The sequence below is a fragment of the Carassius auratus genome, chromosome 4 (assembly GCF_003368295.1).
Source record: "Carassius auratus strain Wakin chromosome 4, ASM336829v1, whole genome shotgun sequence".
In the NCBI taxonomy this organism is placed as follows: domain Eukaryota; kingdom Metazoa; phylum Chordata; class Actinopteri; order Cypriniformes; family Cyprinidae; genus Carassius; species Carassius auratus.
In genome coordinates, this window is record NC_039246.1 from 5,937,564 (window position 1) to 5,955,839 (window position 18,276).

The 18,276-nt window shown below is 40.7% G+C and overlaps 1 protein-coding gene across 1 annotated transcript; it reads left to right on the plus strand.

Moving 5' to 3' along the window:
• The first annotated feature begins 865 nt into the window (after positions 1-865).
• kcna1b (potassium voltage-gated channel, shaker-related subfamily, member 1b) lies at positions 866-4,006 on the plus strand. Its single transcript, XM_026224279.1, has 2 exons — positions 866-1,076; positions 1,776-4,006. The coding sequence occupies exon 2, from the start codon at positions 1,953-1,955 to the stop codon at positions 3,432-3,434; it is 1,482 nt and encodes a 493-aa protein (XP_026080064.1). The 5' UTR covers positions 866-1,076; positions 1,776-1,952; the 3' UTR covers positions 3,435-4,006.
• The last annotated feature ends 14,270 nt before the right edge of the window (positions 4,007-18,276 follow it).

Genomic DNA, 18,276 nt, shown 5'->3' on the forward strand with positions numbered 1-18,276 from the left:
TTAAATTTTGTTTTATCCTATATGTGTGAGGTTTGTGTTCTGTAGTGATAGCAGCAGAGTGTAGACCTGTTTTCCCTCCTCCTCTCCTCACTCTTTTACCAACTCCTCGTTGCCATGGAGAAATTTGTTGATCTCTCGTACTGAAAGCAATTGCTCTGTCTGCTCAGGACTGGACGGTATTCATAGAGCTACAGACTTTACACTGTACACCTCAGTGATGCTTCGACCAAACAGATACAGCATAACCATAAAATAAAGTCTGTTTTCTACGAAAGGGCATCTTAATGTAACCTTCTGAAAATGGTCCCTCAGCTCTATTACCTGCAGTATAATTTAAATATCTCAGCTGGGGAAACATATGTCAAGAGAAGCCAAACAAAAATAGACCTAAATTATATTGAAGAATTTGTATGCAGATATGGGAAAAATAAGTAGCTCATGTTGCTAGCAAAGCCAAGGTCACAGATTACAAATTGGCAAAATATTTGTTTACAATATATTTTGTAAAAATGTCGCTAGAGGATTTGTAAATGAGATGGATATTTTTACTCTTAAGAAAATACCAAAAGTGTAACCATTTGTTTCAGGGTTGCATGCAAATTAGTACATTATAATATTAGTTTTATTAGCATATACACGTTAATCTGTTTTCGGGCAAAATGTGAACAAAAAGACACACTGATGATAGAAAAATGAAACAAGAATATCTCCTTCAGCTGTAGGTGTCCCCCATCAGATGTGTGGAAAAGGACATTTGGCAACATGCTGGAGTCTGTCTGCATTGCGCATTACACATCCACTCACTCACTCACCCACTCACCCACCCACTCTCTCTCTCTCTCTTTCTCTCTCTCTCACCCTCCCTTTCTGTCTCTGTTTGTGTCTCTGCTGTTCAGCTGCACGGGTTTGAGGAGCACTGCAAGTTTGCTGTGGTCTGAAGGCAGTAGGATGGTTATGAAGGATGTATTATATTCTTGCTGTATGAATGTGAGGCTGTTATGTGAGATCTATCTTAATAACACGCAAGAGATTTTGCACTTATCTTTCCTGCACTGCTCCTCAATCTGACTGCCCACGTAAGTACAAAGACAATCATTCTATAACATCCCCATAGCCATCATTTGGTTTCACTCTAATTATTCGCATTCTAAATGCATGTTCATATTGGCAAATAATGTCTTGATTTCTGCTGAGATTTAGAACAATTATACCGCACAATCAAGATACAATAGAACCTCAGCCAGTGGCATTCATGTTTTAACAGATATACTAAGAGCATTTATTCACTAGCTGGCTTACAAGAAGATATGTTCTGACTGCTTTCAAAGCTTACCAATATAATTGAAAAGCAAGCCCTATTCAAATTCATTTTACAGTTATTCTTATTCAATCCATAGAAGTCTATTTGAGATCATTATGCAATCTTAATATGAACGTTACAAATGTACTGGAATAGGTTGCTAGCAGACTAAAAAATTCACAGTGCAAAGGCACTGTAGACATTCACATATCAATGGAGTTTAAAATCTGGTTTCATCTTACTGGCAATTGTGATAGTCCTGTTGGGAACTTTTTGTTCTTAAAGACCTAATTTTGGTTTGTGAATTCCAAAAGCAATATGATTCAAAATATATGTTAGGATCCTTGGTTCCAATAGAAATTGCATGTCTTATTACATCCCTGTTGAATTGTGTGTGTGTCTAGGTAGGACATAATTATTTTCCCTCATGGTATCTGAGGTATCTCATTGCTCCCCTTTTTTTCTGGATGTCTAGGTGAAGATACAAAGTAGGCGCAGTGCTCCACTGGACATGGAGATGGTCGACGTTTGGTGGAACATGAGGCTGGATGTCTTGTTGGGTCATTGACTTTTGAAGCTGCAGGGTGTTGGATGTGTACTCAACCCACCTGAATATCCACTGCCATCCAGTACTGCGAGTTTGATCTCCAGGATGACTGTGGTGGTTGCTGGAGATAACATGGACGAGACATCCTCCACTCTGCAGGGGCAACCACAGGACTCACAGTATTCCCCCGAGTGCTGCGAACGAGTTGTTATCAACATCTCAGGGCTGCGTTTTGAGACACAACTGAAGACGCTCCACCAGTTCCCTGACACACTACTGGGAAACCCCAAGAAAAGGATGCGCTACTTTGACCCTTTAAGGAACGAGTACTTCTTTGACAGAAACCGTCCGAGCTTTGATGCAATCCTCTACTACTACCAGTCAGGGGGAAGGTTAAGAAGACCCGTCAATGTACCTTTGGATATGTTCTCAGAGGAAATTAAGTTCTATGAACTTGGAGAAGAAGCTATGGAAAAATTTCGAGAGGATGAGGGCTTTATTCGTGAGGAAGAGCGTCCCCTGCCGGAGAATGAGTTTCAGAGACAGGTTTGGCTGCTATTCGAGCATCCCGAGAGCTCAGGCCCTGCCAGAGGGATCGCGATAGTGTCCGTCATGGTTATTCTCATTTCTATTGTGATATTTTGCTTGGAGACTTTACCAGAGTTGAAGGAGGATCCACACGGACGGCTCCAGGTGATAGGCAACAGCACGCTCTACTTCAAACACAATATTCTTACTGATCCATTTTTTGTTGTGGAGACACTCTGCATCATCTGGTTTACTTTTGAGTTGATTGTCCGTTTCTTCGCTTGCCCAAGTAAACCTGTCTTCTTCAAAAACATGATGAACACGATCGATATGGTGTCCATCATTCCATATTTCATAACGCTCGGAACAGAGCTGGCGGAAGACCCCGAAGGTGGAAAGGAGGCAAAGGGTGGAGGAGAGCAGGCCACATCTCTGGCCATTCTCAGGGTTATCCGCTTGGTCAGGGTGTTTCGGATATTTAAGCTGTCCAGACACTCCAAGGGGCTTCAGATCTTGGGCCAGACTTTGAAAGCCAGCATGCGCGAGCTGGGTCTTCTCATCTTTTTTCTTTTCATTGGCGTCATCCTGTTTTCCAGTGCAGTGTTTTTCGCTGAGGCTGAGGAAAAGGATTCGTTCTTCACAAGTATCCCAGATGCCTTTTGGTGGGCAGTGGTTTCGATGACAACCGTGGGGTATGGAGACATGTACCCCATTACCATTGGGGGCAAGATAGTAGGCTCTCTATGTGCCATTGCCGGAGTGCTAACTATCGCGCTTCCAGTGCCTGTGATTGTGTCCAACTTTAACTATTTCTATCACAGAGAAACCGAAGGTGATGAACAGGCACAGCTCCTCACGGTGAGCAATCCGAACATCGCGTCTGATTCTAACTCCAGTCGTCGCAGCTCATCTGCTGTCAGCAAGTCAGAATACATGGAGATTGACGACGACCTAAATAACAGCATTGATAATTTTCGCGAGGCAAACCTGCGAACTGGAAACTGCACAGTTGTGAATCAGAATTGTGTAAATAAGGGGAAGCGTCTCACGGATGTATAGATTTCCAGTGTGCCCCGGCTGTATATAGTGTACTCTTTTCATATATCAGAGTGCTTTAACAAGGCCTCTGATAATGTGTTAGTTTCATTGCATATGTTCTCTCAAGTCCACAAGAGTTGCTTTGATTCTGTCTGAAGAATGGAAGTTTAAAATCTGCCTATGAATACCAAATATTGAATAATTAAAAGACAGAATAACTATTATATGTACTTGGGCTAGAGTATTGCATATGAGAGTCTTTTTTCATTTTTCATCAAGTTATTCAGTGACTTTGCAAAAATAAGATCAGCGTGAAGAACTAATACTTTCTTGTCCCATATGTTGACCATTTATTTATTTGCTCATTGTAGGTTATTGTAAACCATATACAAACTGAATGTTGACTAATTATGCAGATCATGGCATGTTTTATGAAACGTTGAGGTCTGTTTGATATGGTACTATGTATCCTGCTTTAATTAATACGTGATATAAATACAAACTTCATCATGTATAGCCAAGCCGACAACCACTGCCCAATAAAAAAGCACAACTTTCTTTAAAATCTTTAAAAACAAAGTATTTCAAGTCAGTTCCAGACAGTATTACGTTTTAAAAGTATGACTTTATTTGTATTTAAGCTTTATTTTAAGCTTTTTAAATGTAAATATTAAGTTCTTAATTATTCATAAGATCTGTTTATCTATATTAAATAATTGTAGTTATTATATATTATACTTAATACATTACAATTGCATATTTAATACTTATTATTTAAATGAATAATTTAATAGTGCCTTCAGTCCTCTAACTGGCATAGAGTGTCTCAACATGCAATAGTTACTGTAAAACATTTGCATCTCTAATCACACATGATGTGTCGAGGGATATTCCAGGACCACTGGGGTTGAATTTCAGGAAACGGTCCCTCAGCATCCTTGTACATACAATAGAAGTTAATCTAGCTGGATCAGGCATTGCTTTACAAAGAAATGTGAGACATGCAGTGTTTTTTTAATTTTAAATTTTTTGTCTTTATGTATTCTTTTGTAATGGCTTCATTTTGTTCATTGGTTTCTTTGGATCTACCTCAGTGTGGTCATGCATAATATGCTTGTGAATGCAAACTTCATATCCTCTGAAATTATGGGAGTGTGGGAGGGGGTTTGGTTGGTTAATGAGTATGCAATGGATGAGAAACCATTTATTTCAAAATAAGAGTTCATAAAATGATCATTACAAAGTTCAAAAAGTGATGCTAAGCACAAGCGCTAATAGTGCTATATAATATGCACAGGTCTGCATCAGGGACTGTAACTGTAGAAACTGCCATTACTTTTAATATCCATAACAATGTGAGTCGAGATCTAAACTGAACCCTTTCATTTGACTGTAAATGTTGTCTATCAAAACCTAATGCACTTTAAATGAGAATTTATGTATTTATAGGTTTTGCAACGAGAGTGACTAAAAGAGTGAAAGGTGAATCTAAAAATGTTAAGGATGTTTGTAAAATTGCAGGACAGCATCTTAACCAGCATAGGTGTTTTGAAACCCTTTAATTCGTTCTGTAGGGTATTTATGATATTCACTAAAATAGTAAACATCACAAATGTGCTGCTTTGCCAGCAAAATAAATAGCTGAGATTAAGGAAGATCTTTAAGAAAATATATTTTTACAATGTGTTTATACAGTTCTGTAAAAAAGAAAAATATGTCAGAGTGATGTTTATTTATTATGACTAGTTTGAGAAATTCAGTTTTATATGAATTGAATAGAATACCATACAAAACAGTGGACCAAAAATAGCTGTAAAGGTAATTTATGTATGTTATAAAGATGCAAACAAACATTTAATTGCTAAAACGAAATTGCCAATATATAATGTTGCATATATCTGTAAAATAACAAGACATCTAATAACCAGGGTTCTGAATCATTATCACGTGTGGGATTATCATGTATATTTTCATCTGGGCTTCTAATGTTGTTAGCATCATTTTTTTTTTCTTTTGAAGAGGAAATAGTTTGATATGAACAAGTGCACTGAAATGTATTTGTGTACATTTCTGTATTTTTTTATTTTTTATTTTTAAGGGCCTGGTTTTCATTTTGGGCTTATCATATGAGTGTTATGCCATAAATGAAACTAAAGCACTTTGATATTATGCATGCAGGCAGCTCTGGGCTTATGTTGCTCTGACATGATTCATGCAAATGCTGGGAAAAGCTTTTATTTCCTTTTATTAAATTTTAATATGTGTTGACTATTCATGGGCTGATAAGGTGTATTCTATGACATAATTATGACCATTTTCTCAAGTGCTTTTTTATTTTTTATTTTATTTTTACAGTTTTTAAAGAATATTTTTCAAAATACATTTCAACTCAGTCTTTAGGATAAATGAGACACTTCTAGGCTTAACATTGATATATGAATCTAATTAAAATCTTCATCTTGCCTCACCAAGGACTTGTTATTTCTGTTCCATTTCCAATACAGTTCAACATCTCACCAAAGCACATGAAACTGGAAATGGGTTCACAAGGGAAGTCTTGACCTAGTGGTAAGAGAATTGGACTCACAATTGAAGGGTTGTGAGTTCGAGTCTCAGGCCGACAGGAATTGTGGGTGGGGGGGGGGTGCATTTGCAGTTCTCTCCACCCTCAATACCACGACTTAGGTGCCCTTGAGCAAGGCATTGATCCCCCAACTGCTCCACGGGCGCCGCAGCATAGATGGCTGCCCACTGCTCTGGGTGTGTGTTCACAGTGTGTGTGTGTGTGTGTTCACTGCTCTGTGTGTGTGCACTTCGGATGGGTTAAATGCAGAGCACAAATTCTGAGTATGGGTCACCATACTTGGCTGAATGTCACGTCACATCACAACAATTCAAAGGTCTTCTTCTTAGGAAGAATAAAATACACATAATTAATTAAAACGACTATTAGGCTTTAGTCAAATCTGCCAAAACTAATTTCTTTAAATATATTTAATTTAAAAGCTATTATAAAAAAGTTTATTAAGTTGAATATCAGTACAATATTAATTCTAAAGGATTTTTTTTTTTTTTTTTTGTATTTATTATTTGCCACAAACCCTAAGAAAAAACAAAGCTGGAAAAGGAACTTCACAGGGATTGCATCCAAAATTATATTATATATAATTATAAATAATATATAATATAAATAATTTATATATAATTATATATATATTATATATAATATAAATTATACTATATTAAAGCATCATAAGTGACGTGACATACAGCCAAGTATGGTGACCCATACTAGGAATTCGTGCTCTGTGTTTAACCCATCCAAAGTGCACACACACACAGCAGTGAACACACACACCATGAACACACACCCGGAGCAGTGGGCAGCCATTTATGCTGCGGCGCCCAGGGACCAGTAGGGGTTCGGTGCCTTGCTCAAGGTATTGAAGGTGGAGAGAGTGTTGTACATTCACTCCCCCCACCTACAATTCCAGCCAGCCCAAGACTCAAACTCACAACCCTAGGATTGCAAGTCAAACAACACTCTAACCATTAGGCCACAATTTCCCCACCCCATAAGCAATGGGAAATTGCAAATACTAATAACCTTCGACTTGTTATTTTGAAATTTAATGACCATTGTGTATTAAAGGTTTTTTATCCTTAACACACAGCAAGTTTTATGCATGCACATGGCTTGAGAAGCAGGACGGTTTGGCAGAGCCTTGAGCTCAGTGCATGTAAGGTTGGCGTGGGAGGAGAGAAGCTGGGAAAAATATACAGACCTGAAGAGATGGGGTGAGAGAGAAAGATAATAAAATTTAGAGTGAAAAAAAGAAAGAGAGGTAGGCAGAATAGAGTAGAGGGAGTGAAGAGCTAGTGATTCAGTCACAGCGCAACTGGGGCCTGCACGCCTACAGGGGAGAACAAGCGAGTACGTTTGCGCACATATGGCCAGAGACCCACATCCTAAAGCAAACGCACTGACTGAAAGCTGCTGTGCTCTTTACCACAGGCATTCTGGGAGTTATTGTAGACTAGACTAAAAATAAGACATCTTTTATGTCGACATATGCTTGCACATGGGGAAGCACAGCAGGAGAAGCACAAATTCATGGGCAGCTTTACTTGTGAAATCACAGTGCCAGAGAAAGCACTGTAATGACCTTTATGAAAGGATGCTTCCATATAGCATCCAAAAGCATACACTTAATTTGAAATCTTTCCACAGACCTTCTTCCCACACATTACCAGGCACCCATTCCCTTGACTCTCTTTCGCTTCGCTACCCTTCCCTCTGGCAGCCCACTCGTAAGGCCTGTTGCGTAATGGCACCAGTCTGTTCAATTATTGAGAGCTCTTCCATTTCTTCATTGTTCGGGGGGAAATCAGTGAGCATATCTTTGTGAAACCAAACGCTTGTGAATGGGCTTTGTCCTCAAAGCTCCCCCTCACTTAATCTAACCTGACAACAACTAGTGGATTGATTGATTGATTGACTGATTGATTGATTGATTCAATGGGCTGGCTTTGATTCAAGCAGTGGAACTCCATTCGCCTCAGCCTACAGTCTCCAAATACTGTTATCAGAGCTCATCTGGGCCAAAAAAAACCAACATGTTAGGTCACAACCTTGGAAGATAAAACTTTTAATTATGTAACATTAAACATAGAAACTTGTGTTTTTACACGTAGTTCCAATTACAGCTTTTGAGTGGTTAAATTCCATGAAGAAGCACAAAGTCCACCAAAAATACCTCTACACTTGGACAAACATTGCCTTTAATAACCCATCAGGGTTTCATTAGCCATGGCCTGTGTGTGACGACTGGGTGAAGGAAGAGCAGGAAGCAAGTACGAGGTTAATAATGTTTAATGAGAATAATGAGACAATACAAAACTGGAACACAAATAACGCTGGGAGAAATGCACTGTCCAAGATGGTGGTGAGGAGTGATGAATCCGGAAGGCGGAGGTGAGTAGGCAGCAGGAGAGGGTGACACAGGAACTGTGGGGAAGCGAGCTGAAGGTAAGTTGTGTTGCTTGATGGTGGTTGCGAAGAGTGGATGGGGTTCCGGGGAAGACACAGACATCAAACACAGAAACACACAAGAAATCAAGGCACGGGTTACAAACAGGAAACAAAACTATCACTCTCACAAGATGCTAGACAAGCCATTATATAGAGATGAGTAATGAGTGACAGCTGTTGCTGATGACAATTAACGGAGATGCCCACAAACTAATCAGTGCTGATACATAACACACAGACTTCACCCACAAAGTGCAAAACCCAGAGATCACGGTTCATCAATAATGGAGTGATCCAGTATGTCCCTAGCAGGTACCCAACTCCTCTCCTCCGGACCTTAACCTTCCCAGTCTACCAGGTACTGGAATCCTCGTCCCCTCCGTCTCAAGTCCAGAATACGATTAACCGAATAGAGCGAGCTGAAGGTAAGTTGTGTTGCTTGATGGTGGTTGCGAAGAGTGGATGGGGTTCTGGGGAAGACACAGACATCAAACGCAGAAACACACAAGAAATCAAGGCACAGGTTACAAACAGGAAACAAAACTCTCACTCTCACAAGATGCTAGACAAGCCATTATATAGAGATGAGTAATGAGTGACAGCTGTTGCTGATGACAATTAACGGAGATGCCCACAAACTAATCAGTGCTGATACATAACACACAGACTTCACCCACAAAGTGCAAAACCCAGAGATCACGGTTCATCAATAAGGGAGTGATCCAGTATGTCCCTAGCAGGTACCCAACTCCTCTCCTCCGGACCTTAACCTTCCCAGTCTACCAGGTACTGGAATCCTCGTCCCCTCCGTCTCAAGTCCAGAATACGATTAAACGAATAGAGCGAGCTGAAGGTAAGTTGTGTTGCTTGATGGTGGTTGCGAAGAGTGGATTGGGTTCTGGGGAAGACACAGACATCAAACGCAGAAACACACAAGAAATCAAGGCACAGGTTACAAACAGGAAACAAAACTCTCACTCTCGCAAGATGCTAGACAAGCCATTATATAGAGATGAGTAATGAGTGACAGCTGTTGCTGATGACAATTAACGGAGATGCCCACAAACTAATCAGTGCTGATACATAACACACAGACTTCACCCACAAAGTGCAAAACCCAGAGATCACGGTTCATCAATAAGGGAGTGATCCAGTTTGTCCCTAGCAGGTACCCAACTCCTCTCCTCCGGACCTTAACCTTCCCAGTCTACCAGGTACTGGAATCCTCGTCCCCTCCGTCTCAAGTCCAGAATACAATTAACCGAATAGGTCGGTTCCCCATCTACGAGACGCGGCGGTGGGGGAACCGTGGTAGGCGGATTAATATGTGAATAAAACACGGGTTTAATTTTGGACACATGAAAGGTGGGATGTATCCTCCTGTAAGCTGGAGGTAGTTTGAGGCACACTGTCACCGAACTAATGATCTTGGTGATAGTAAATGGGCCAATGAATTTGGGAGCTAATTTGTTAGAGATGGAACGGAGAGGAATATTGTTAGTAAAAAGCCACACTTTTTGACCAACGACGTAAACGAGAGGCTTTGACCGGTGGCAAAGTGCGCTCCCTCACCTGGAGCAGAGTCTCGCGGGCTTGGGTCCAGGTGCGGTGGCACCTCTGGACAAATGTGTGAGCGGAGGGGACCGCGACTTCAGATTCCAGACTAGGAAAGGCTGGTAGCTGGTAACCTAAGCTGCACTGAAATGGAGAGAGGCCCGTGGCTGACACTGGTAACGAATTGTGAGCGGACTCCACCATAGAGTTGTTGGCTCCAGGAAGAAGGATTCTTGGAGACTAAACATTGCAACGCTCTCTCTAAATCTTGGTTGGGTCGCTCAGCCTGCCCGTTACTCTGGGGATGATAACCTGAAGACAGGCCAGTTAGATGACTTACCACTGGCGCACACTGAGCAAGCCGAAACAAAATCATAGACGTCACGAGCCATAAGTGGCCACCAGAATCGTTGTTTAACTAACCCCTTGGTTCGGCTTATCCCTGGATGACAAGCAACGTTAGAGCAGTGACCCCACTGAATGACTCTGGATCATAACTCTTCCGGCACAAATAAATGATTCGGTGGGCAACCAGGCAGAGGTATTACCCCTTCTAAGGCCGTCTTGACCTTCGATCCGACCTCCCATACGAGTGCTGAGACGACTATTTTCTCAGGTAAAATACACTCGGGAGTCACTGGGCGGGCGGAGGGATCAAAAAGACGTGACAAAGAATCGGGTTTGACATTTTTGGAACCCGGGCGGTACGACAGAGTAAAATCGACCGATAAAAAGTGCCCACCGAGCCTGCCTGGAATTGAGTCTTTTGGCAGTTCTAATTTACTGTAAATTCTTATGATCAGTCCAAACCTTCCAACCAATGATGCCACTCCTCTAAAGCTAATTTGACGGCCAACAATTCTATGTTACTAATGTCATAATTGCGTTCAGCAGGAGATAACCGATGGGAGAAAAATGCGCAGGGATGCTTCTTATCGTCTTATCAAGGCAGCACGTTGGGAAAGAACTGCTCTTACCCCCACCTATGATGCGTCAACTTCCACCACAAACTACCGTGTGGGATCAGGGGCTACAAGGATGGGAGTAGAAACAAACCTCTTGAGGTTGGTAAATGCAGTTTTGCAACCTTGCAACCTTGACAGGATCCTTGTCAGGATCCATATGTATTCCCTCGGACGAGATGATATACCCTAGGAAGGGAACAGACTGTGCATGGAATACGCATTTCTCCGCCTTGACAAAAAGCACATTCTCGAGTAATCTCTGGAGCACTCGTCTGACGTGTTGAACATGTTCCTGGAGAGATGAAGAAAAAAATCAGTATGTTATCCAGGTAAACATATATAAACTGATCTACATGTCTCTCAACACGTCATTAACGAGTGTTTGGGTGTTAAAGGCGGTTTTACATTCATCCCCCTTCCTGATGTGGACCAAATGATAAGCATTACGTAAATCCAATTTTGTGAATACTGATGCTCCCTGTAACCTCTCGAAAGCTGAAGACATCAACGGTAACGAATAGGTGTTTTTTATCGTGATGTTGTTCAGCTCTCGGTAGTCAATACAAGGTCACAGAGAACCATCCTTCTTACCCACAAAAAAGAATCCCGCCCCTGCTGGAGAAGAGAAAGGGCAGATGAACCTCGATGCCAAGGAATCAGAAATGTATTTCTCCATGGCCTCCCTCTCCGGAATAGAAAGAGAGTAAAGTTTGCCTTTAGGTGGAGACTTACCTGGCACTAAATCTATCGCACATTCATAGGTAGGGACGATGCGGAGGGAGAGAAGCAGCACAGGACTTACTGAACACCTCCTTCAGGTCCAAGTACTCTGTAGGCACGTTTGACAACACCATGTTCTCCTTCTGGAAGACAGAAACAGGCACAACAGGACAAACAGAAACCAGACAAGACTCATGACAACTTTCACTCCACAATGTGACAGTGTTGGAACCCCAATCCACTCGTGGATTATGTTTGATTAACCAGGGGTGACCTAAAAAAATGGGAGCTACAGGGGAGTCTATGAGGTAAAAGGATATGGTTTCACTGTGATTGCCTGAGGTGAGCAGACTGATGGTTTCAGTGTAGTGGGTGACGTGTGGCAGTTCCTGGCCATTGAGTGTGGTGACATGGATGGGATGAGACACAGGAAGGACAGGAACTTTCAGGTGACGTGGAATGAGAGAGTCAATGAAATTACCTTCGGCCCCAGAATCCAGGGCAGTTAATCCGGGCATCTACCCAAAGGGCCAGGTCGATTAGGCCATTGAGCATTGGGGGCAGCACGAGGAGGTAGATCTCCTTCTGAACGCGGTCGGCCAGCCCATGCAGGAATCGATCCCACTGCGCCACCTCGTTCCACTGGCACGCGGCCACTAGGGTGCGGAACTGAATGGAATAGCCACTGATGATTTTCCTTGTTTCTGGTCCGAGAGCTGGTGGGAGGCCTCCCTGCCTGCCGGGCTTGATCAAAGACCTGTTTCATCTCACCGCCATGCCCCATAAGGCGGCTCTGCCAGATAGTAGAGTAAGTGCAAATGCAACCTTGGACTCCTCTGTCGCGAAGGTGCGGGGCTGTAATGCAAAATGCATGGAACATTTGTTAAGGAAAGTCTTGCAAAAGTTTGGCTCACCGGAATAACTTTCTGGCATCTGAAGTCGCGGCTCTGGCCGGCGGTGCGGCGGGCGCAGTGGGAGAGGTGAGTTGGTGAATCTGCTGGGTGAGCTCGGAGACCTGTGTCACCAGCACTTGGATCGCGTGTCCGGTGTTCACGATGCTCTCCTGCTGCTGATCCATGCGGTTCTCACAATTCTCACAGATTTCTGCTCGTTCTTAATCAAAATACAGATAAAGTTGCACAGTAAAGATTACATTCATATGAACGCATTAGTGAGAACAATTGCGTAATTCTACCAAGCGGCAACCTCCTGCTCTCTCTCTCGTGAAGCCAACACGGAAGTAACTTAAACTGTAATTAAACTGTAATTCATAGACTGGATGCTAGAGGCTGGCTGCTTTACTGCAGAAAAAAACACGTTTACAGCCTGGTAAAAAAAAAAAAAAAAGATTTATATAATATATTCAGGTTACCTGTCCTTATATAGCTAATTTTGCCCTGATTTTTTAATAACTCATCTGTTTAAATTATATTCAGCCTTAAAGTTCTGCATAATTTAGGGCATGGCCACTTGAGTGACAGGTGGATTGTCATTGCTGTCACCACCGTCGAGCTAGTTGGGCATGGTTTCAGCAACTAGCTCCTGCCTCTTTGCCCATTTTCGAAATGCAGCTCTAAGGTCAAGTAATAATAATAGAAAGATACAATTACGATCACAGTATTTGTAACTCTAGTGAGAACAGTCACAGTACTACAATATGGTAAATCCTGACTAAAAATTCTTGTTTGGGGCTTGAGAGTAAAGTTAAGAGAGGAAATTCAATTCAAGTTTATTTGTATAGTGCTTTTTACGATATAAATCACTGCAAAGCAACTTTATAGAAAATTAAGATTCTACAATATTTGACACCGTTTATGTGCATATGGCAGAAATTTTCAGAAAAATGTATACAAGACTTAGTCAATGTCAATGTCAATGTCACATTTATTTATATAGCACATTTCCAAGGCCAGGGCCTACCAAAGTACTTCACAGTAAAATACACAATGTTAGTCACACACTGATTGTAATGATCCAGAACACGACATGGGATCCATAATGCAGGCTTTATTGTAAAGGCTCGTAGTCGTACAGGCAATAGTCGCAACCAGCAATATCAACAGCGTAGGAAGAACAGAGAATCAATAATCCAGTAACATGCAAGGGGTCGGTAGGCAGGCAGCAAAGGTACGTAGAAATAGCAGGCAGAATCGGTAACAGGAAATCAAACACGGGTAATAACGCTCAGAAATGACAGGCACAGAAAATCAAGACTTTGCGTTTGAACTGCGGTGGAAGTCCAGCTTATATGCACAGTCTAGATGACGATTACCTCTGCAGGTAATCAGAGTCCAAGGACGGGGCTTATGGGAAGTGTAGTGTCGTCAGTGTAAGTGAATGAATGGATGCGTGTGTGTCAGTATTCAGGTGAGGGTGCCCTCTGCTGGCCAAAAGAGGGAATCACGTGGTTCATGTCCGTGACACTGATATAATAAGAACAATGAAATAACAAAATGCTAAAAATAAAGGTACACATAGAATACAACACATTCATCAAGGCGGCTCCCCTGTGCCAAAAGCTACTACAAACAAATGAGTCTTCAACAATCGAGTTCCAGAGAGTGGGAGCTGCCAATGAGAAGGCTCGATCACCACTGGATCTCAGTTTCGATCTAGGAACCTCCAGGACCATCAGGCTGGCTGAACGGAGGTCCCTGGAGGGCCTATGCAACCTGACAAGGTCTGTAAGGTACTCTGGGGCTAGCCCATTGAGACATTTAAAAACAAATAAAATAACCTTAAAATCAATCAGATACTTTACTGGAAGCCAGTGAAGCGATGAGAGCACTGGAGTAATCTGCTCCCGCTTCTTCCTGCCGCTTAAAAGACGAGCTGCTGCATTCTGTACAAGCTGCAAACGACAGAGCTCAGACTTCCCAATGCCTGCATACAAGGAGTTACAGTAATCCAGGCGAGAGGTAATAAAAACATGAATAACTTTTTCTAGGTCAGCCTGTCTCAGATACGGTTTGACTTTAGCTATCAGTCTAAGCTGAAAAAAGCTAGACTTAACCACAGCACTGACCTGCTTATCCAGTTTAAAATCACTGTCAACAATCACTCCGAGATACCTGGCATGGGATCTTAAATGAGGTGCTAGTTGGCCAAGGGAGCTGGTAAGAACCTGAACCAACTCGGGACGACCAAACAAGACAACCTCCATTTTATTCTCATTAAGTTTTAAAAAGTTTAGGTCCATCCATGTCTTAATATCGCTCATGCAGTTTATCACGGCCTGCAAAGATTCTTTTGCTGGAACCTTTAGCGGTAGATACACCTGCACATCATCAGCGAAGCAGTGGAAGGAGATGCCATGCTTCCTGAATATGAATCCCAAAGGGAGCATATACAGGGTGAATAGGAGTGGACCCAAAACTGACCTCTGCGGTACCCCACAGGTCAGAGGGGCCACTGAGAAGGAAAACTGTCCCATTTGTACAGAAATTGATCTGTCTGTTAAAAACGACTTAAACCACTTTAGGAAAGTGCCTTTTATGCCAACACAGTGCTCTAAGCGCCACAGAAGAATTTTATGATCAACTGTGTCGAAGGCTGCAGTCAAATCAAGCAGAATTAGAATGGCACAGTTGCCATAGTCAACCAGATGATGAACACTATTAACAGCAATTATTATAAGTTGCAATCACACTAATCATTTGGTTTTAGTCAGGTTTCTGTCAAATAGAGCACATCTAGGTTATTATCCGTGGTCATATAATTTACAAAATGTGCTTTTTTAGAAAATAATCTAATATTTATAAAGGCAAGCTTTATCAATTGTCATTTGTTTAGATGTGTCAGATTAACATGATAGATAACATTAGTACGGTGTACATTTTAGGACATCCTCAGACCTCAGCCATAAAATGAAAAGGCGTCATTCCTCAGACTAAAAGGCTTCAGTCATTGGACAAAACGGCATTGCACCTCGGACTGAAAAGTTTCAGGTCTCAGGACAAACGACGTATCAGACGAAACGCACTCAGACAGAAAGGCATCAGACGAAAGGTGGAGTATCGCATTGCGCCGCCCCCTGTGACGTCACATGCACGCCGTTCAGAGGAAGTTGTATGAAACGGTTGGTGGATGGCAAAAGGAGATAAGCTGCATCTGATATATTATATTTTAACAGTTTTATTCAAATGTTACACTAATTAAATTCTATACAAATGAGACCATGCATTTTGAGAGCCTTAGTGCACTTTTAAAAAGTTAGTTAGCCATAACTAGTGAGCTTTTACGTTGGCAAAGTGTAAGTTAACTTAGTAAAATTAAAACTAATTATTTTGAGCTATTAACAGTTAGACTGCTTGTTTAAAATGTGATTATATAAACATTGTTAAAATGTTAACGTTAGTCAGTTAATCAGCTATCTCGCCAATCCTGAAAATAAGCAATTATTTTAGATAATTTTAGATACGTTTTTTCATATGTAATGTTAACGTTACATACATCTAAAACAGGGATGTGCAACTGGCAGCCTGCAATTTCTTTAAATAAAATCAGCGGGGCGACTTGGATGATCAATTGTAAAACGTGAAATGTAAGTAATCGAAAAATTGCATTGAGATTATGATGTTAATACTAGATCTAACCAAGAGAGGTCGCTAGTTTCCAGCCGATCCAAGTAGTAGTAGTAAAATCTTTGGTAGAAGTGCACGCAAAGTAAAAAAAAAAAAAAGGAACCTGAAAAAAAGAATGTTTTGTTGGCTAGTAATCTAAGATAGGACCTCTGTTCATTTGTTTGTTACGAATTTATATAATAAATATCTAATAAAACGTTTAAACACATACATTGATTTCCCTAAATAAAAAGGAAACTGAGTAGTACTAATGATGGCCCTGACCTTGGTATGAAGCAGAAGAAATGCTGGTCCTTGTCACTCTTGAAGTTGACTATCCCTGATTTAAAAGATCAGTGAAAGTACCCCCACACTCCCTACTTCCCCCAAACTACAGATCGCTCAGTGAATCTTTCCACCACTGGTAATTGGCTAACATCATTGTATTATAACGTCTTTCAGAACAGAAATATGGAAAAGTTGAAGGAATATGACACACTGAGACAACAACTGGATAATGGTTTGTAATGGGCTTTCTGTTGTAGTAATGAAATTTTATTAGATACATTGTATCACCACATATACATGGATTTATTCACTTCTGCTTTGCCTGATTTGTAGATGAGATTACTCAAAAGGGCTTTGATGCCAGAGTAAAGGACCTGTTGCTTGAACGTGGTGCAGAAGGAACATCAGGTATTCTGTTTTTTATCTTTACAGATTGGCAAGACTTATATTGTCACAAAACGTATAATATATATATATATATATATATATATATATATATATATATATATATATATATAAAGAAAATCACTTTTTTAAAAATGATCAATTGATAAATCTTTGGTGATTGCTTTGAATAAAAGACCAAGATGATAAATGCAAATTTTTCTATAATCTGGTAAAAAAAGAAAAAAGTAATTATAAAAGATTTGTTTTGTTTGCTTTGTTGCCAGTTCTTTCATTACAAAATGATTGTTTAATGGAAATTGTATTTCTGTATTACAGATGCAGCACCAGTTTTTACAAAGGCTAAACAATTAATTAAACCAAAAGTGAAGAAATGCCAGTTTCCCCTCCGTCAAAAAGGAAAACCCCCTTTAAAGGTTAGCAATAAAGTTGGGTCAATTAATAAGTCGGCTTGAAAGAAACAACTCACTGAACTACTGCTCAGATATTTTATTATTATTAGTTAGCTTTCTCAAGCCAGATCTATCTATCGTCTGTCTGTCCGTCCATCCAAAATTACAGTACAATAGCTTTCATAACTCCTAAACTAAAACTTTGTACTACTTAAAACCATATCCAAATTAACTTTGATTTGTATTTAACACTGAAAATTTAACATGCTTTAACAACACTTGGACCTAATTATTGTTTTTCTGGTTTCGAGATAAAAGTGGCTCCCATGGAGTGGAAACCAAGAACTGCAAAAAAAAAAAAAAAAAAAACAGTAAGATATCAAAAAATCACCCTTGAACAGGCCCCGCCACGGATAATTGTCACAGGCACTGAGGGCTATGATGAGCTCCTAAAACTTGGCCAGGAGACATTTTGGTCAGACGAAAAAGAGGGGAGTGTGTTTTACTCTCTGCCAATCAGATGGGACGAGGTGGGCAAAGGAACAGTTCCATCAGGAATTTGAATCCATGGGAGATATCCCAAATGTCTGGAAGCTAACATTTTACATTGGACGTAGAGAAATGGGTATTATAATGTTGAAATTACTTGGCATTTGTGTGTTATAAACTTGCTCTTGTGCTTAAAGGAGATGACAGTTATTTTGTTGCCCTCGACATCTCGAAGGCCATTGAGTACATCCATTCAAAAAATGTCATCCATCAAGATTTAAAGCCACCCAATATTTTGGTAAGACTTTTTTTTTTACAGTTAATCATTACGTATATGTAAAAACATATACATTTAATTATTTGAAACCTATTTTGATACTATAAACAGATCGACCAGTTCTCAAAAAAGGCTGTACTGACAGACTGTGGCCTTGCCAACATCAGAGACAAGGTTGT